At 41.3% G+C, this 21,395-nt stretch overlaps 1 protein-coding gene across 3 annotated transcripts; it reads left to right on the forward strand.

Moving 5' to 3' along the window:
- The first annotated feature begins 1,833 nt into the window (after positions 1-1,833).
- Positions 1,834-21,037, forward strand: sfmbt1 (Scm like with four mbt domains 1). 3 transcript variants are annotated; one of them, XM_069149802.1, is made up of 21 exons: positions 1,834-2,030; positions 6,837-6,894; positions 6,990-7,084; positions 7,755-7,998; positions 9,398-9,486; positions 10,406-10,658; positions 11,403-11,500; positions 11,693-11,794; positions 12,085-12,244; positions 12,359-12,441; positions 13,187-13,313; positions 14,489-14,602; positions 14,764-14,806; positions 14,918-14,982; positions 15,095-15,234; positions 16,609-16,718; positions 17,152-17,327; positions 18,055-18,233; positions 18,327-18,551; positions 18,921-19,049; positions 19,234-21,037. In XM_069149802.1, the coding sequence occupies exons 2-21, from the start codon at positions 6,870-6,872 to the stop codon at positions 19,372-19,374; spliced, it is 2,598 nt and encodes an 865-aa protein (XP_069005903.1). In that variant the 5' UTR covers positions 1,834-2,030; positions 6,837-6,869; the 3' UTR covers positions 19,375-21,037. The 3 variants fall into 3 exon arrangements, with proteins under 3 accessions (XP_069005903.1, XP_069005737.1, XP_069005818.1); XM_069149636.1 differs by having other exon boundaries at positions 1,835-2,030; positions 14,915-14,982; XM_069149717.1 differs by lacking the exon at positions 1,834-2,030 and adding an exon at positions 2,857-3,132 and having other exon boundaries at positions 14,915-14,982.
- The last annotated feature ends 358 nt before the right edge of the window (positions 21,038-21,395 follow it).

The raw sequence follows: 21,395 nt of genomic DNA on the forward strand, positions 1-21,395 counted from the left end.
TGTTGTAGGCTCATATGTTCCCAGGCTTGACATGTAGAAGCTCCTACAAGAACTAAACTTGCATTATAAAGAAATTCCAGTGCTGATCAGTGTTGTGCTCCTCTGGTCTCTGGTTGTACCCAGTGATTGTTACCTTTTAGGTTCATATATTGTAGCTACATTGTGGCATTGCTTTTGCAGTACCTTCTGTAAGGCCACTAGAGCATTTCCAAGTAACATTGGGATTTTATCAGTATGAGCGAAAGACTTGTGATACTTTACTGCCACCTAGCGGCCAGGTGCTTAGCTTGCACCTCAAAGAGTCGACAAAAGGCGAGGAGACATTCTTGCAGCGCGCCACGCTTTATGACCTGTGCTCGTCCTCTGTCCCCAGCAGTGTCCATCCCACTGTCTGCTGCAGGGTGTGAATACTGAACAAAAAACAAACATAAACGAAAAGCTGCACCGAGAGTCAAACCCGGTTCAAGTTGTTGATAGATTTGCTTTCACGCAAACAGCTTAAAACCCAATGCAGCATTAAAGTTGTAGGCCATTTTTTTTTGTATATAAAATGATTCAACGCAGTTTGAATGGAATGATAAAATAAAACAAACAAAAATAAAACAAACAACAAGTCAACAAATACTTTCTTTTAATTGTATTTTTATTTGCTAAACCCAGTTTTCTAATATTCGTCTTTAATTGAAAAGCTTCATTGTGAGCACTTCACTTTAATAAAAAAAAATAACCGAATAGATTTGGGAATAAATGCCTGCTTCCTTTTGATTTATTCATGGCTCTCCGATTGTTTCCACTCTTCGTGGAAGATCCGATCGCTTTTTTCTGTAACATTTAATGCAGGCTATTGTTTCCGCCTGGGCGCATGCAAAATCGCTTATATATGTTTTGTTCTTTTGTTAACAGGCGTCCATAACAGGGTTGGTCTATTGTGAAGGATTATCTCACTGGCGGTCAGGTCTAAGTGAGCGGCAAAATCTGTTTCAGACAACGGATTAGGCAAAATAGAGGCTTTCCGAAACGAGACATGCACTTATTTCCTAAAGAAAGCTCGTTTGTAATACCAAATAGGTGGACTTTGAGCATTGCACTTACAGTGGCAGCGCATATTTCCAGCAGTTTCTCCCGCCCTCTCTTCCAAAAAAAAAAAACCCGACTTGACATCCCTGTGCTGCAGCAGCAACGACATATATAGAATTAGCATTATGGTGGGGTTATTACTGTGATTATTGTTATTTATTTATTTATTTATCAGAGTGCTGGCTCAGTCAGCCTTTTGTGGCGCATAGTGTACTATTTTATTCACTTAAAAAAAATATTGCACAGGAGGGAAATAAAGCAAGTCGAGGTCATCAGCAATAACACAGTCTATAGGCTACTTCATGACAGAACGAATTGCTTTTTTGTGGCAACTACACTTATCGAAAGTGGGTCGATTATATGTTCAATTAATTCCAGCTGAAGCATTAACTAAGTGTTGATTCCGCTGGGGATAAAACGTGTGATCGGGCTTACCCTCTCTGTTTCTACGAATCAATGAAAGCGGAAACCATTCCGATTTTTTTTTTTTTTATTTTTTTTTTTAAATTTGCCTTTTTCTTTTGTGTGCGCTACATGTTTTACTCCGGTTGTGTTATATTTTATTGTGTGTGTGTGTGTGTGTGTGAAGATGGAAGTCGGTGTGATGCAGCCAGGCTCAGAGGCATATAGGCGGCAGAACATGCGCAGTGGCCGTTTGTGCCATATTGGAATGAGGTCGTGAACGAGAAGTGCGTCAAGCTCACGAGACGCTGCTAGAGGGACACCGGAAGTACGGGGGTTTAACCCTCAACGAAAACAACACACACACACACACAAAAAGCTCCCGCTTCGTGGCTGTTGTGACGGTTTCAAAGCTGCCTGTGACGGGCGTCTTATTTTGAAATACCGAGCAGAGGCGCTGGTTGTTCATTCCCGCTAGTTTAACGTTACTGCGAGCGAGCAGGCGGAGAGAAACGGCATCTAAAAAACCGACTTGGAAAAACTATTTAACGGTAAGGAGAGCATTTTGCGACTAAATATTCACATGCTCTGTGTTGTTTGTTACGCATCCCTGACGGTGTTTTGCACCGTAGTGGCGCACTCGTCTTTTTTCCCGTCTCTCAAAAAGACGAGTCGGCTTCGGTCGAGTGTAAAGCGCCCTTATTGCTCGTCAGCCTGCTCTTATTGCTCAAGCCGTGACGTTCAGTAACTTGACTCGGACACAGGCGATCTTACCATGTGTCCCGGGAGTCCCTCACCGCCGTTACACGCCCCGGGTGTGGGGGGGTTGGGGTGGGGGAGTCGCGTTTGAAATGACTAGAAAGACGTCTGATAATTTTGTGAACCGGTGTGTGTCACGTTGTGCTCAGTGTGAAAGTTAGACCGTCGGTCTCTCTCTGCAAAGCCATCGATGGCCCATCTCTGCTGCTGAACGCCGCTGCGGTTCGTCTCAACAAGCGGCGCAGTCTTAAGCTAGTTACAGTTTCGGGGTTGTGTGGAGATCCCCGGTGAATTGACCCTGAATAACCAGCTATATTTCTAATGTCGAAGTCTTACATAATGAAGGTTGCACGACCTCATCGGATTTGTCTTTCTGTGTAGTCATCACTAAACAGGCTAAAGAAACTCACTGCCGTTTTCTTTGATAAACGACATGATGCTCGCCAGCTTTTCATTTATCTTTTTCTTTTTTTTTTTAAATTTATTTTCCATGCTGAATTGAATGCTACACATTATTCTGCCGTCCCTTAACTTCCCCATTGTGCAACTTGAGTGATCTGCTGGCAGCGCTGCTCCGGTTGACGTGCCGCTATGCAATGGCAACCAGCAGCATTGCTTTAACTCAATGGAGCAATTTTGAATGAAAAAGCTGTTATTTGTGTGTGTTGTGGAGCGGGAACGTCCTGTGTGATGTGAAGTTGGAGCAGGTTGGGCAGAAATGGTGGATCACCATCCACTAAGCAGACCGGCTCTTTGCTGTTGGGCTGTGGTGCAACCCTTTGTCACCAACCATGATGTCCTGATGAATGATGTTGGGGTGTTAAAGTTATTTGAGTCGCCTTGGAAGATGTAAGCTGTAGTCTGTTTTGCAGACCTGATGGGAACAACCTCGAGGTAGGCTATGTTCATTTTTAAGAGTCACATAGTTTGAACAACAGCTGGGCATTGATCGGCTATTATGGGGCATCGTCTTAGATTTTGGATATCATGACATCATCATATGACATACGTTTCCTGATTTTAAGATTGCATTACAGTGCAGTGATGCAATTCTATGAACTTACCAGACTGTTCTAGCTTTTCCACTATTTCTTCCCATTATACGCACTTCATCATTATATCCACATTACTGAATATTTATTGAAAATCTCATTGTGTAAATATTTTGTGAAACCACCAATAGTCATCCCAGTATTTGTGTCTCGATATTAATATTGAGGAATTTTGTAAAAAAAAAAAATATATATATAGGCTACTGTGACTGAATTTTTCCCATATCACCCAGTTCTCGATGAAACCAACTTCAGCTTTATTTACCTGCTCTTTAAAGGGCCATTTCATACAAATTACAAAACATTGTACAGTATTTTCTCACTTTGACCCAGGAATCAGATGGCTGTGGCGTTATGGCACCAGGAGACATAAGATTTCTACCACCATCGAAGTACGCAAAAGAAGAGTGGAATTTTGTTTGTGATGCTCACAGCAGCACAAAAAGAGAGAGAAAAAAAACCACATTTGAAATACCGAGCAGCAACACATAGTGTCCCTGTTAAGTAAGATTGGATGTTACATTTTTTTTATTGGAACTACCTTACAGCTAATATTGTATCAATGCACGCATGCCAAACATCTGTATTTTATTATATAAATAAATAAATGGACTTGTCAGCTAACTGCAACATTTAGAGCAGGTTTTTATGACGGCGTTGGTCAGTCTGTCTGCTCGGCAGTCACATTTTGCTGCAATAAAAATGACTAAAGTGAGACAAAACAGACTGTAAAGTATATTTTATCAAATAAAACAGATGTTGACAAAAGTTTTCCGTTCGGGACATAATATGCAATTAAAAAGTGTTAATAAATCGCAAAATATATTGTTGCAACACTCAGCATATTACAAAATGTTTAAAATCGCATCAATATCTTATCATGACTTAAAGGTCCCCTGTGGGGTTTTCTTGTAAACAAACAAATGTTATGTTTTCATTCACTATTTTTCTCTCAATATATTGTGCATTTCTTTGCCAAGGAAACAATTTCAAAGCCCAGTTTTTCGCATGAAAAGTGCAAGAACTAGATTTCCTTCTCCAACTGGGAGCCACATAAACAAGCTGTGAGCACAAATTTGATGTATTATCACCTATCATCAATTATAGTCGCTTTAAATGTCCTAATACATTCTTAGCTGGCATTGTTCTCTTTCACTGCCTCAGCACAGATAATATCTGTTTGTTGTTGCGATACCTCTGCAAACTACCAGCATGATTGTGTGTTGTTTACTTGCATGTCAAACAAACAAATCAGGACAAAAACATACAGCGTGGCTCAAAAGCGCTTCTAATAATCAAATCCTCCACAGGGTACCTTTAAGTATCCTGATAATATTGTATTGTGGGGCCTCTGGTGATTCTCTCTCCTGGTGAAGGCACAAAAACTACCTGCAGAATTCAACAGCACTACAGGTGCAAAATTCATATCATACTTCATTATATCAAGAACATGCAAATGATAAGTAAAAAGAAAGGTTTTGGGTTTTGTAAATGTTGCAGTGTAGACACTAACAGGAGAACTAATAACTAACCAACATCCTACCTTTTATTTTCACTCCACTGCTGCTTATAATGTAAAGTCCTCCACGGGTGATTAGCTGATGCCATTTAATAATGTTTGGGGAAATGTTTCAAAGCTAATATTGTTTTTATTGAAAGTTGAGTTTGTTTTTGCATTCTGGAGAACCCGTGCTGTGTGGGAATGTGCATTTTGTCACATTGCACTTCCCACCCAGAGCCTTCAGATGTCCAGAAAGGCTTTTCTAGAAATACTCAGTAGCATGCTAAGTGCTGATGAGACTATTTTTCACTAAGTGCCTGTAAAGGGGACGTAACGTGCATCTCGGTTGTCTTGTCTGTGTGTGTGTTTTGCAGGGGTTGTGTGCACATTTGGCCCTTTCTCTTTCAGGTTCAGTCAGAGTCACGGCTGGTACAGGAAGGTTCAGGCAGCTTGCTGCTAGCTGTGGTCCACAAAGACCATTTACTGTATGAAACAGGGGAAGTTGCTTTTCTTCCTGTCTGCCTGTTCAAACCGAGGCTGTGCTGCTCTACGCAGAGTAGTGCTGCAGAAAGCTACACCTCATGCAGTCAAATAAGTCCGAGCAGATGATGAAAGCTTTATTTGGACACTGACAAAGATCAGAAGGATTGCAGTCACACAAGTCAAACACAGATTGTGGTTGAAACATTTGAGAATGGCTGATTATGTTTTTTCTTGTTTGGATTACATCTATATTATACTACTATTCTAACTATATTTCCTTAGACACAACATAGAAAAGCTATAAAAATCGATTTCGAGGAAGTTTGTTGGTCGTGCAAAACATAATCAATTGATAAAGGATCAAATATGTTAGCTCAGCATCAGCAGTTAGAACATAGCTTCTTAACTTAAGGTCTGTATTTCTACTCCCATGCGCTGCTCTTTTTTCTCTCTCTTGTGTCAGGAGTGTGACCCTCCGGGACAATGAGACCCTCTGGTGTGTGTGTGTGTTTGCGTCAGAGGGAGGGGGAGAAAGACAGAGGGAGTCTGGGGCAGGGTCGAGGGTGAAAGCCGGCACTGATCCCAGCAGAGCACGGGGGTCGCAGTGGCAGTCCGGTTTGCCGGGAGGGGGTGGTTTCTGATGGCGGCCCTGGTTTTAATAGAGACGTCAGATGTGACAAAGACGGGCCTGACAGGGCGACTGAATGGAGCTGCAGTGACAGAGCGGCTACCCTCAGCATCCCATACAGCACCGCTCTCCGCCGCCGTCACGCCCAGCGCGCCCTTCTTTCTCATTCATGCCAACCTCTCTTGTTGTATTAACTTATTTCATCTGCTTTTCACAATGCTGTGGGTCAGCTTCATGTGTCAAAGCTTGATGTGTGGACGTCCACATTCACGTCAAGGCACTGTTTGAGATCTTCACATCGGGGCAGGAAAAGGCGTTTAATTTAAAAGAGAAGTTTCACGGATAAAAGTGCGGCTGTTTGAGATTGGCACAGTTTCATGTGTTTTCCAGCTTCCACATACCATCTGGTGTGTTGCTTAGGTGGTAAGTCCAGGACCAGATAGAAGCACTTTCAATGTCAGTGTTATAACTTTATTCAAGATTTGGCAGCTCTATTATCAAAACCCAACTGGCCTTGGTTTTTAAAATGGCCAAGGGATATATAAAAAAAAAAAAAAGCTAATTCATTAGTTTTTTTGCCTTGAAGCAGAGTTTGCAAATTACAGCGGTTGAATTGAACTTGTTGTTTGCTGATATGTGTCAGATTCTGTATAGTATGATGTACTTGTCGGTGTGGCATCAGCCTTGATCACTGTTTCCAGCTCTTTGTGTTTACGGCTCATGGAGTTTAGCATGTGCATCGCCGATATGACGTGGAGATGGACAGTGATTTGATGAAGTGTAGGCACAGAAATAGTGTGCTACTGTGAGGAGGGTGGTTAACTGCAATCCTTTCATTTCTGTGTTTTCTCCTCTTTGTCGCCAGGGTTTTTGGACCAGTGCTTGTTCGTTTTCTCTCGCTTGATAATAATCCTCCTCCTCTGTTCCTTCTCAGAGCTCTTAGTCTTGGCCTTGAGGGGGCAACAGCATGAGTCAGGAGACACTGGAGTCTGGTAAGAACTACTCTGAGAGCAACTGAGCGAAGTGAGTTCGATAAATTGTTGAAAAGCCGCTTGGAAAAAGAAAAATGTGTTTGTGTGTATTCCAGATGGAGACTCTGCTCAGGATGTGTCTGATTTTAATTGGGATGATTACCTGGAGGAGACCGAAGCCGTGGCTGTGCCCCATCACGGCTTCAAACATGTGGGTGCTGACAACTTTCACAACTAACACACACATCTCTTGATAAGCTTGTTTTTGTTTGTTTTAAGATCATTCCAGGTAGGTGTAGAGTAAAATGACAGGAAATGTGGGGAAATAGAGCGTAGGAATGACATGCTGTCAGTATACACTCCCGACAGCAGTGGCAACCAGGGTTGTTTGTGGTATGTGCCCTCACCACTCGGCTACTGGGCCACCCCCTGGATAAGCTTGTACAAGCTATTTATAATCAATTACTAATCTTCTTTGCAAAGCCTTCACTAAGTTTCTAGTGACTCCTGGTTGGTTTCAAACTATGTATTAAATCTGTAAACATGATAAATGAATGGAACGTGTCAGCTGATAAAGTTCGAAGTCATTTGTTAATCAGGTCCTAAAACAGCTTTTGGAGCATCCAGTTGTAAACACACTGTAGCATCACCAGTTCTAATCCAGAAGTATAATACAACAGTACAAGATACTATAGGTGCAAACTGGCTGGTGGGTTTATTTGATAGAAAAGCCAGTTGAATAAAAGTCTAATATTTTATGTGCTTTTGTGCGTTGTTTTTTTGTAACCAGCTGCAGAGCACAAATTAAAATAGAGTTCTCAGTAAACTTTTTAATAGAGTTACTGATCCCATGTCTCCTCGGCCTTCTGCCCCTGTCTCAGGTGGACCAGGGCCTGCAGACAGGACTGACTCCAGGCATGAAGCTGGAGGTATGCGTGCGCTCGGAGGCCGACAACCCTTACTGGGTGGCCAACATCATCACCACATGTGGCCAGCTGCTGCTGCTACGCTACGAGGGATCCCAGGAGGACCGCCGTGCCGACTTCTGGTGTGACATCATGACGGCAGACCTCCACCCTCTGGGCTGGAGCCGGCAGCATGGCAAGAGCATGAGGCCGCCTGAAGGTGAGGCATGGCCGGGGTTTATATGGTGTTTTTTGAGTAGTGGAAGGTGTAGTTAGGGCTGATTGAACATAAAAGTTCTGACTTATGTGCAAAGAATCAACTGGGTAAAGTTAAAAATGTTGATCAAATATTTATTTGCATTTTTGTTGTTCTATCAGTTTCCTTTTTTCAGTTTAGACGTCTATTTTATTTTTGGTGGGAATTTTAGTAATTACATGAGTGATTTAGGGACAGATGCTGGGGTTGGACAGTCTCTGCAGTGGTGAGGACACTCGGCTTTTTGTACCTTGAACGTCATCAAAATTAAATTTATCGGTGGAACTCATCTTGATCTTAATTGCACTTTTGTTCAGCAGCCAGATGAATGAATATTTCAGTTCTCCTGATATGCTGCTGCCACAGTTGCCTACAGGTGAAACACTTGGGTTTCCCTTCTGATGTTCTAATTTCATAAAGACTGGTCTTTAACCTCCTAAATTCACTCACACTACTCCGCTCCTCCGCTCCCTTCACTGGTTACCAGTAGCTGCCTGCATCCGTTTCAAAACATTGGTACTTGCGTACCGTGCTGTGAACAGATCGGGTCCAGTCTACATCCAGGACATGGTCCAACCTTACATCCCAGCCCGCTCCCTCCACTCTGCTTCTGCCAATCGGCTTGTTGCTCCCTCACTGAGCTAAACACTCTACAAAATCACGACTATTTGCTGTCCTGGCTCCTAAATGGTGGAATGAGCTCCCCACCGACATCAGGACAGCAGACAGTCTGTACATCTTCCACCGCAAACTAAAAACACACCTCTTCCGACTTTACCTTGAATAGTAGCACTTAAAATGGCATTTACTGATAGCACTTTGAAGTTTGGCTATCTTGAAGAAAATTGTACTTTCTTGATTGTTGTTGTTCTGAATTTGTACCCTCATGGTTGAAATGTACTTATTGTAAGTCGCTTTGGATAAAAGCGTCAGCTAAATGAAATGTAATGTAATGTAATAAAAGATAGTTTTGTCTAAAAATGAGTAATTTAAGTGATGAAGCCATTTTACTGTTTTTCTTGTGTATATTTTGAATTAATGATGACCTAATTATCACCCAGATACCTGTCTGTATGTTAACTTGTTGGAAAAGGTATTACAAAAAAATACTAGAGTAACTTAAATTCTTCACTTGCCTTTTCAGGATGTGGTAGATGACACAAATCCAAGTAGTTCCCAGATTGAAAGTCTTATTAGACAAGATAATCTGTCATCTTGGATGAATTCCTGTAGTTTTTCTTATTTTATCGCAGATGCTATGATTTAAGGTGACTGATCGACAAAAGACAGCATGGGGTGTGTGGTCCGCAGGATCACCTGGTTGTTTGCCTCATGAGCTTACACTATGAATCATCCACCTCAGGTGTGCGTGAGAAGCATCAGGACTGGGAGGCTCTGCTGGAAAAGGCCTTGGCTGAGGAGTGCAGCGCGCCTGCCAACCTACTGGAATTGGTAAGGCAGGGGAGCAGAGCAGCTGTCCTTCTTAGAAGCTTCTCACACCCAGGGTGGGGCATTAGCTTTTTCTCTGTCCATGCCAAGAACATTCTCCTCTATCAGTGTAGATCTGGTTAATTTGACAATTTTAAAAACAAATAATGCACTAAGTTAAGCTGTCAAAGGCTCTCACAATAAAGTCAGACTCTCCCCTTTATTTTTTAAGTGGCGAGGCAACTTCGGTAAATACAACTGACATAAGAAAAACACCAGGCTGACACTTAGTACCCTCAGGTGATCAGAATTTCTGCAGTCTTGACACACACACATGCAGTGCAGCTGTTTTGTCTTAATGTTGTTTGCTACTAATTTTGACTGTCCCTGGTGAGTAGATTTTAATCTCTAAGCACTTGCTGTGTTTTTTAAGGCCATTTTTAAAATGGGGAAGAGAAAGGGTAAAAACCTCACGCTTTAAATGTCCATTGGAAAAAATCGCAACTGAAACCGAATACAATTTAATTGTATCTATTATAATAAAGTCTGGCATGTGTACCCTGCATAAAATGTCAAGCCTACAACAGTCAGGGCTCTGGGCTTTTGTTTACATCACCAAGATGGTGCCGCTGAAAGCAAATTCGCTGTAGGAACAGCCTGTGAAATTCTTCAGTGCCATTAGTTAGCTTTCAGTCACTGTGTTTCAGTTCTGCCACTTAGTCATGCAGCGCATTCTCTCCACTACAAATTCCTCTCCTTGCCTAGGCGTGTGTGTGTGTGTGTGTGTGTGTGTGTGTGTGTGTGTGTGTGTGTGTGTGTGTGTGTGTGTGTGTGTGTGTGTGTGTGTGTGTGTGTGTGTGTGTGTGTGTGTGTGTGTGTGTGTGTGTGTGTGTGTGTGTGTGTGCTGTCCACTTCTCATTTACCACCTTTCACCCCCTTCCAGCCCCAGCGTGGTAGAGATCCAGTGGAGCTTCTGTGTGCAGGCTGCTACGTGGAGCTTCAGGACAGTGTTGACCCGGGGCTGGCCTGGGCTGCAGAGGTGGAGGAGAACGTCGGAGGAAGGCTGAAGCTGCGCCTGGTAGGCACCGAGGGCCTCCCAGACACACCCGCAACTCTCTGGCTCTTTTATCTCCACCCACGCCTACACCCACCCGGCTGGGCCAAAGAGCACGGCTGCACCCTCAGGCCTCCTTCAGGTCAGCGACACTGACACGGGTCAGGTTTTATATTTAGAAGAAAGGAAAATGTATTTCTAAATGTTTAGCTTTACTGCCAAAACAGGCATGAGTAATTGTGTAGATGGAAGGAGAGGAGAAGAAGAATTCACATGGATGTGTGTTTAATTATCATTCATATTGAAACCCTGCATCAAAAGAATAAATGTTTTATTACTATTCATAATTAGAAAAATAACGGTTTGTCACATGATTTTTTTTTATCACGATATTTAAAAAAAAAAAACTCATACTAATAAGGGACAAGACACTAATATGCAAAGTAAGATGGTATCCCACTCTACCTTGAAATTACATTTCCATGCAGGATTAGATAGATCATTGTTTTCAGGACTACAATCTGCCAACACTCTACAACTGAATAAAGTGTTTTAATATGTAAGATGTCAGAAGCACCAGAGGCTGTAGCTCTCTCCTGACACAGCTGATTTACCCTCTGTTACCACTGCAGCCTTATTGATATTTAATACCATGCTTTTATTGTTAAAATGTAGTTTTTATACACTGTGCTTTTGAACGTTAATAACAGCTTTTGTTTTGCTTGTTGACCTTTCTGGAATGACTAGACCAAAGAACAAGCTGACATACAGGCTTTGTTTTGTACAGGCATATAGGGTCAGTTATTCAAATAACAAAGCATGGCCTTGCTAATTAAACAAGGTTTGTCTCTTCAGCAGCTGATTTATGTGTATGCGTTTGTTTCAGACCTGATAGCGCTGCGGACTGATAAAGAGTGGGAGGAAGTGAGACAGAGAATCAGTGACCTGCCTCAGGATGAAGCTCTGACTGCAGAGTTCACTAAGGTATTGTCAACAAAGCTCTTAATTGCTCTTCCTGATATAAATGCCTCTGTTTATTTATCATTTAAGGTTTGTTAATTAGGCATTAGACAAAGAGTTGGGAGACACACTCCTGCAAACTGGGTGCTGTAACATTTATAAGAGTTGGGCTTTTGAATATGACTCTGCATACATGTGTGTGGTTGTTTGTTTCAGGATCAGCCTGCTATTGCTACTCATTGTTTTAAGGAAGGGATGAAACTGGAGGCTGTTGACCCTGCTGCTCCGATTTCCATCAGGCCCGGCACTGTCACCAAGGTAACAGACTTTCTGCTGCAATTGTTTTCTCTTGTTTGCTGTTTATTTGCTTTAATTGTTAATATTTTCTACGTTTATTACCAATCTATCTTCACTGAGTTGATGTTGTTGCTGAAAATGATCACCTCACAGGCTCAAACAAACGGAATCTGTTTTGAAAGTTTTGTGGGTTTTTTAGCCACACGGCCCAGCAGATATTCTGCTTGGAGAAACAAAGCAGTTGGTGAAAACTTTACAGCTGTCATTTGACAATGTCTGGGTGTCTCAAAATGACTTCCTGTACACTTCAGGTATTCAACGAGCAGTACTTCCTGGTGACAATGGACGACCTCTGTGGTATTGAGGAGTCAGAGGGTGCTGGTCGTTCCTTCCTGTGTCACAGAGAAAGTCCGGGGATCTTCCCTGCTCAGTGGAGCCTCAAAAATGGGCTCCCGCTCAGCCCCCCACCAGGTTTGCTCTGCCACATACTCCTTTATAACAACTTAATATCAGAAAGTAAATAATTAGATCCTTCATGCTGCCTTTCCTTCCCTCTTTTCTTTGTCTTGATTTAATCACTTTCAGGATACCAGGGGCCAGACTTTGACTGGGCAGATTACCTGAAACAGTGTGAAGCCGAGGCTGCTCCTGAGCATTCGTTCCCAACTGTAAGTCAACCTCCTTTTGAACATTTATCATGTAGAAACTCACCACCAGATTCTGGTGCCAGCAAAATATTTATTAAAATTAGTTTTTTGTACATTAACGTTGTCATGTTGCTCTGTGGTGAAAGATGTGTGGTATATTGCATCGGGCTTGTATGAATGAAATACATTTTCGACACTATTTGTGAGCTAAGACTCACTCCTGTTACTTACATTTCATCATCCAAGTAGCAATCGAGTCTATTGAAGAGATTTTTGTATTCAAATGAAATAACTTTTGTATAAAGGTGCAGCTTGTGTATAACTTTAATGCCATAGGCAGGACCAGATTATTTACAATTGCTTTTTAAGAAAAAAAAAAAGACAGCTTAAACTTGACAGTATCCTTAAAATTGTAGCAGTCAAAAATGTGCAATACCAGTCTCATGCCCACTTCTTGTGTAAACAGCATGACACATGGATTAGTCTTGTGCAATGAGAGGACCAGAGCTTTGCTTATATTTTGCTGTCCAATATCAAAATGTTTTCAAGGCAACATGCCTGTCATGGATAAAAATGTGATTTTCCCCTTGTGACTGACTCTTTAATTGAATTCCAGTGATGAAAACATGTGATGGGGTTGAAAGCAGGTGACCCACTGTGACTTTTCTCCCTTGTACCAGAGATTGAACATGTTGCGTTTTCATAATGGACAGATTTCACACAACAATCCTCCACTGTCAAACCTCTCTGTCTATTTACCTGCCAGGAGCAGTCTGACCACAGCTTCAAAGAGGCCATGAAACTAGAGGCTGTCAACCCACTGTCACCTGAGAACATTCACGTGGTAACAGTCACCAGGGTCAAAGGGCAATACATTTGGCTCAACCTCGAAGGTGAGATGGGGTACTGAAAGAATGTGTTTACTTTAGTCGAAGAAAGGAGATAATAATGAACTAGTATCATTACTGTGCAGTCCTAAAATATAATGGCATGCAGAAAATGAACCTAGTTGATCAGCTGATTCTACTTTCTTTGTTTTGAGAAGACAGGACTGAGACATAGACACAGATTACAGTATATCACACTACCTAATAAACATGATTACAGTTTTGGAGATTATACAGACTCCTAAAAAAGAAAATTAGTGTCACACAGTTTAGACACCACATGTGTATATTTAAAGCACATAGTATGTGATTATTTAGAACATTGTATTCGTGACTAAATACTCAACAGGCAAAGTCACAGTTTGGAAAAAGAACATCACAGTCACAGTTTATTACACAATTTGATTGACAAATAGAAAACTGTCAATAAATGTGAGAGAGATGTCATGTGTAGTCAGAGAGCACGGACTACCACAAAGGTCAATAGTCCACTCTTCTGTAATATGCAAATATGCGTCTGCCTTGTTGAAGTGTTACATCTCAGCTGTTGTACCTGTTCTAGTTCCTCCTGATGAAATCATTGTCCCTGAGTGCTCCATAACAACTGAGTGCTGTATTAAGTTTGAGCAAGTTGAGCAAAGGGGCAGCACGGTGGTGCAGTGGTTAGCATTGTCGCCTCACAGCAAAAAGGTTCCAGGTTTGAATCCGGTCCTGGGCCTTTCTGTGCGGAGTTTGCATGTTCTCCCTGTGCTTGCGTGGGTTCTCTTCGGGTTCTCCGGCTTCCTCCCATCATCCAAAAACATGCACCTCAGGTCAGGTTACCTGGCGCCGCGTTAGTGGCAGCCTGTTGCAGCAGCTCCCCCCCTGAGAGCTCCCCCGCTGTAGCGAAGAAATTTCCCCTCGGGGATTAATAGAGTACTATAAAAAAAATATATAATAAATAATAAATAAAAAAGAGTTCTTATGTTTCACAGGATTACTGGATTGTGATGTGGAGTCGTCACATTTCTATCATTGCCTGTTTTGTCACTATTTAATTTAACCGCCATCTACTGGATTGATCTAAGAGGTTATTATGTTATTTCTATTTGCTCAGCTGAACTTGGCATCCATGCCAGTGTAAAAATTGAGTCTTCAGTATTGGCAGTTATTTTCTAATAGATGTGTGTGTGTTTTCACAGGTCTGAAGCAGCCCATGCCAGAACTAATAGTTCATGTGGAGTCCCTAGACATCTTCCCTGTCAGCTGGTGTGAGACAAACGGCTATCCACTCGTCCACCCCATCAAGCCCTCAGGTATATATGAGTCATCACAGTGGACTCTCATGCTGAATTAATGAGACTGTTACTAAAACACTGACAAACAGAATACAGTCTTTATTTTACCCTGACCTTAGAGTAAGTGGCTCGATCTAGTAGCGTGACTGTACACACATTAGTCTCTTCTTGTCTTCCAGTTGAGAAAGAAAGGAAGATTGCTGTGGTGCAGCCTGAGAAACAGTGAGTATGAGTATGAGAGGAGAGAAAGCGTGCTGATTGTTTTATTGCCTCAAATGGATCAAATCCAACAGCCTTTCAACATCGGACTCAATTTTCATCACTTTACAGCAGAACTCCACCTAAGTCTTCATCACCTGACACTGTCAAGCAGCAGATGGCAAACCAGTCCGAGACAGGTGAGTCCGTTTCGGGTTTTAGGATCCTAAACTATGGTATGTTTTGTCTACTGTTTGACTGTGTAAGTCTGTTTGTTCAATCATTTGTATCAAATTTTTCGAACATGTGCAGGGCAGGGGAACGGGAAATACTGCTGCCCCAAGATCTACTTCAACCACCGTTGTTTCTCAGGACCTTACCTTAACAAGGGACGCATCGCAGAGCTTCCCCAATTCATTGGCCCCGGAAATTGTGCCCTTGTGCTTAAAGAGGTGAGAAGGCTCGTTTAGCCTTTTACCTTATGAATAACATAATCCTTAAACAATTCAATTCAGTTTATTTATAGTGTAAAAACACCACGGAACATGGCCTGAGAACATTTTACAAGACTAAAAGCACCGACAATAAAATATAGGAAATACTGAACAAAAAACGCAACCACAAAGAGCAACCTCATTAAAATATCAATGTTTAAAAGTGTTCAACAAAGGAAGTTAGCTAAAAATGTCAATACCAATAAAATGTCAGTGTTAAAGAAAATGTTAAAACCACATGCAGTAGTGGCAAATGCCTGGAGAGCAGAGGGATGGTTCCCTCTTTTAGCCTGTCCTAATTGTAAGCTTTGTTTGAAAGGAACATTTTACATTTAGTCTTTGAAGTAAAGAGTGTGTCAGTCTCCCAAACCCAGGCTGGGAGCTACTTCCTCAGGATATATCCCCTATATCCCCTGCCTCCCATTCTACTCATGGAAAACTCTTGGAACTGCAAGCGCACTGTTCTGTTGGGATGATTGGGTACTAAGAGATCTATGATATCAAATGGAGCTTGATTATTAAGGGCTTTGTATGTCGGGAGCAGACTTTTTCAATTCAATTCTCAATTTTGTGATAGGACAAACACAAATATGAAGGTGGACAGTGATAGGCTCAGCAAGATATTTTAGGTATGTTGCCGACATGAGTCTATTAATGGCGGTGCCAGTTAGTTTGTACCAAACTGAAATATCTCAATAATTACTGGACAGAAATGCTACTCATTGTCCTCAGCGGATGAACTGTAAACTCAGACAAATCCTTACCTCTCAATTTATCATAAAAACTAAATTTTGATTTGTCCAATACTTTGGTTTGTGAGCAAATACCTGAAAAACTAATGCTCATGTTTAGACATTTGTTTTAGTGCAAATTAGCAAATGTTCAGTATGCTGACATGCTAAACTAACCTGCTGAACATTTTAAACATTAAAAATGTCTAACATTATCATTTCAGCTTTGTCATTGTGAGCATGTCAGCATGCTCAAGTTAGCATTTAACTGAAAGCACCACTGGGCCAAAGTTACACATCTGTTAGCATAACTTTGGCCCTCGTCTTATGATGTTCAAGTAGTCGTTGTTCCTTTTGGATATTTACTGAAAACAAATTAGATCATTGCTATCAATAACCAATTGCACACTCTGTTGAAAAATGTAGAGGCCAGTAAAGGCTGCTAATATACTTAGATCAACATTTACACAACAGTAAGGACCTTCTTATCTCAAAGTGATTATGGGTCTTTAATGTTAAGACACAACACAGCGCTATTAAAGAATAAAAGACCTAATCCTGTAACCTGTAGATGACCTGTAAGTGTTCCATTTCTATTCAGGTATTGTCTCTGCTGATAAACTCTGCGTACAAGCCCAGCCGTGTGCTGAGAGAGCTGCAGCTGGACCAGGAGAGTCGCTGGCAAGGCAATGGAGAGACACTCAAAGCCAAGTGAGGAGAGACACCATTTAATCCTCCGCTCAAAATATTCAGCTCTTTAGAAAACCTGCAGGAATAGTACAAGTGTTCACAGCTGGCCTGTTTAAGGACTCATACAGAATTATAAATGCGCTTGAAACACAAATAGAAATGGATATCTGCACACAGCAACAAAGCACAAGCCCTTGATGCTTCGTTGAAGCAAAGATTTAACCGACAGCTTCTGGCTTACTTCTCAGACACCTCGCTGGTCGTAGGAACCTTGTTGATCACACATGAATATAAAACAAAGCCTAAGTGAGTGTAGATGGTTAGATATATTTTGCTTTCTGTTTTTATAGGACTCCATTTTCTTTTCATCCTAGCATTTTGTGGAAATATTGTGATACATTAGATTTAATATTATTTGTTTCCCTGTTCAACATTGCTTTTCTTCAAATATCAGGTACAAGGGAAAGAGCTACCGGGCCACTGTGGAAATAGTCCGCACTGCAGACCGTGTGGCAGACTTCTGCAGGAAGACCTGCATTAAGTTAGAGTGCTGCCCGAACCTGTTTGGATCTCGCATGGTTCTGGAGCGCTGCTCAGAGAACTGCTCTGTCCTCACCAAGACCAAATACAGTAGGTGGTTTACAGAACTGTCGACAGTTTACTGAGACTTTAAATACTTTTTCAGATTATCTGTGATGGCTGTTTTCTTACCAAAATAGACAGTGATCATAACCTCCAATATTAGTTTTTCAAAGCTTAGAAATCGTTCTACTTGGTCGCCAGGTGTGACCTCATTTGTAAACATCAGTCATACTTGCTTTCATTTAGCACAAAGCTCATACATTTCCTCTTCCAGATGCCTTCAATTGTTTTGATTGCTCATGAATAGAAAAAAAAATCTATAGTTATATTGAATACAAACATTCTGTGAAACAGTGTGATAGAGTTTTACAATTTGACTAATTGTAATAACCTTTGGCGGGCATTGAATAATCAGGCATGGCTCCTAGAAAATATGTCAGAATTGGCCTCTCTCATCTCGTGCATACGTATTTTGTCGGCACGATGTCACAAATTTGTTATGTTTACTTCAGCTTCACCGCAGTGTTAGAGTTAAGGAACTGATGCAATTTGATAGCAACAGACAAATATTACACTCTCTCTTTTTTTTATCTTGCTTTCATATCAATCCAGGGCATGCTATACCTCCACAGATCTACTTTCACAACCTGCTTTTTCCAATAGATAATATAATAGAATATAAGGGTTAAAATCTGTTTCCGTCCATCTTGGTAGCAAAGTTTATAAGACAGGCCAGATGCAACATTCAACAATAGATTTATTATCTTTTCCATAGCATATTACTATGGAAAGAAGAAGAGTAAACGTGTTGGCCGTCCACCTGGAGGCCATTCCAATCTGGAGGGTGGAGTGAAGAGAAAAGGACGAAGGAGGAAGAGGAGGAAGCAGCTCTTTGTCCATAAGAAGAGACGCTCTTCTGCCTCAGTGGACAACACACCTGCTGGGTCTCCACAGGTAGCAGACACACATGCATTTTCCTCATCAAGCAGTATTTGAAATGATACTTGAATCTGTGTTAACGGACTGTTTTTTGTCTTTGGCTCACAGGGCAGTGGAGAGGAGGAAGATTTAGATGAGGATGACTCTCTGAGCGAAGACTCTGGCTCTGAGATGCAGGACGATCTCCAGGATGATTCTGAACAGTCGGTTGGGAAATCTCAGCCCACCACACCGTCCCCCTCCCCGCCGGCAACACCCAGGCCCACACGCAGACGCCGGAAACCGCGCTCACCCTCATTCTCTGATGACGAGAACCGACCTCCATCACCAAAGGTGATGAAAATTAACAAATAGAAAACGTTAACCCTTTGATCATATAGAACTACTTGCCTTTCCCTTAAATGTACATTTTAATGGCATTTTGAATAGTGTTTCTACTACATAACACTCTGTCTCAGTATCCTGCTTCAGGCAAATAGAATGCTCTCTAACTGCTGCTTCACTGTGACCGTTACTCGTTTTAATCAGCTTGTCAGGAAATCAACGGCACTTAAACAGCCAGTGTTTCTTTTATGAAATGTTAAGGTTTGATATACTTCTCAGCATCAAATGTAAGGGTTAATATAGGCTGAGAGCCTTTTCACTTTGGCACGGAGATTTGTCAGAGTCTCTATCTGACTCACCCTATCTGTGTGTTCACAGACGTCAAAGGCTGAGCCTCCTCAGAAGTTGTGTTTGGACACCAGCCCCCTGGAGTGGAGCGTTACTGATGTGGTTCGCTTCATCAGGACCACCGACTGTGCACCTCTTGCAAGGATTTTCTTGGATCAGGTAAGAAATACTCACAGGCTTAATGGCCATGACCATTCAGGGTGAGAGCTCACTCCACTCTACTGTAAAAATTACATTAAATATTTGTCTTGCAACCACAATCATTCGTCAAAATCTTAAACCGAAAAAAAAAAAAACCTATGTCTAGAACCTGCAGCTTATATGAACTGGTATGTGTTTGTAGGAGATTGATGGACAGGCGCTGCTGCTGCTGAACCTCCCGACAGTGCAGGAGTGCATGGACCTGAAGCTGGGACCGGCCATCAAGCTCTGCCATCACATCGAGAGGGTCAAGCTGGCTTTTTATCAACAGTTTGCTACGTAGCTGATGGGGACAGAACATGGAACGCGATTGCATCCTGTTCTGTGTATTTTAATCCTGTGAAAAACAATATAATTTACCATTTTGACTTTTTTAACACTGGACATCCTTTAGAATCCTGCGTATACCACATCCTGTCGGACAAGTGTGGCTATAAGCAACATTTCTCAGTTCAGTGCACGTTGGGAAAGTCACAGAGGAAGACTAAAAGAGAGGAATTTAAGGCACTTTGATGACAGAATTAACAGATTTAAGTGTAAATGCCTTGATTAAATCCAACACATTTTGATGCAAAATTTAGTCATCATTACAGAATTGCTTGTGATTTTAAAAAGGTTTGTTTCTGTCCATGATCTAATTAACACCTTTTGACTTGTGTCGTCTAGGTGCCTCAGAGTCTCCTCTTATGTTTTTCCTTAAGAATGACTGAGCATCGCTGCTACAACTCTGTCGGTCTGTCCGTTCATATAATTTCAAAGGGAACACCACTGAATCAAAGCTTTTTACGTATGAGAATATTTGGTATACCTCTGCAAGTCAACATAACTGTCTGCTGAACTCAGAAATTAGGTGGACCCGCTTTCTACTTTTTTCTGAAGGGTAATTTTATTGAAAAGGTGTTCAATATTTTTGGTGCAGAAGACAGTGCAGTACAAAGTGAATATGACAGGCCACTTACATTTAAGCACTAGAAAAAGTGTTTTTCAGAAAATGTGCTTTTGACCATTGAAGCTCCAAGTTGTACCTTGAAATAACACAGTTGGATGTGTTGTGGTGTCTAGTTTTAGAAGACATCTCAAGGAGATCTTTCGGTCCATCAATTAAGAGGTAGTTGTTTCCTCAGATGTCAAACTAGTAATTGTATATAATCAGCACTGATGCCAGCAGTAATATTAAACAAGAATATAATGATAATTTGGGATAACATAAATATCAAGATTATTTGGAAATGTTAGGCTGAAAGACTTCATATCAAATTTCAGTATGCATAAAAGGGGCCTTGATCTCAAGAGACCAAATTGCTTTCTTGTTCCAGTTTCTACGGTATTCAAGAACAGTTTAAAGTGAAAGGATTCTGTAATGCAAGCACAAGCAAAACTATGTACTGTATGATGGACTGCAGTTATGACAGTGCATGTTTGTATATAGTGTACATAATCAAAAATCTTGTAGTATAACAGGGTGATTTGAAAGAAAAAAAATATATTGAGTGATTAACTTTCTGCATAAACAATGTGTAAATTCCCAAACTATACAGTATATTTGCACAGAACATGCTTAAAGTTTCACACGATTAAATTGAATGCAGCTGCAGTTGATCATTTGAGCCATTTAATATCAGTGAGTCATTTTAACAGTCAATGATAAATTGGCAGTTTTAAAGCAAGAGGATATTTTTTAATGCTTTTGTAGATCCGTTTTTCTCTGTTTACCAATCCATGTAGTGTGGTTTAGTGTGATGTGCTTCATTTTGTGACAAAAAAAACCCTACATGGTTCCTTTGTTTACTAATTTGCTTGTAATTTCCTCCGTTACCAAAGCAATGGAACCGACTATTCCTTATTGTTTAAGGATTATCACTTCTAATTTAAAGAGGACACTGCAATAAAAAAATAAAAATAAAAAAAAAATAAACGGAAAAAAAACGAAATTCAGATCACTCTTGTTTGTGCTACATTTTCCCAGAATGCACTTTGCAGCTACGCGAGCGTCACATGACTCGACGTCTGTCAACATGAGTGGGCACAGGGAAGCAGCTGGATCTACGCGAGCCGTGACCTGCAATTATTTGTATTTTTTTTTAACGCAGAGGAACCTTTTTTATTATTATTATTATTAATTTGTTTATTTAGTGTCACCAGTGAACGGGGCACGTCTGAGGAGAACTATTGGTCCGGCTTTAGCTTAATGGGTAAAAAGAGTAGTTCGCTTGGAGGCTAGCAAGGGAGGCAATGATAGCAGCATCTCAGCCGCTGGACCTCCTCCGACTGGACGTTCGTCTGTCGGGGAAAAAATATACTTCA

Source organism: Embiotoca jacksoni, unplaced genomic scaffold, assembly GCF_022577435.1.
Source record: "Embiotoca jacksoni isolate LCO1_2020_lvr unplaced genomic scaffold, fEmbJac1.0.p SCAF_1, whole genome shotgun sequence".
NCBI classification, from domain to species: Eukaryota; Metazoa; Chordata; class Actinopteri; family Embiotocidae; genus Embiotoca; species Embiotoca jacksoni.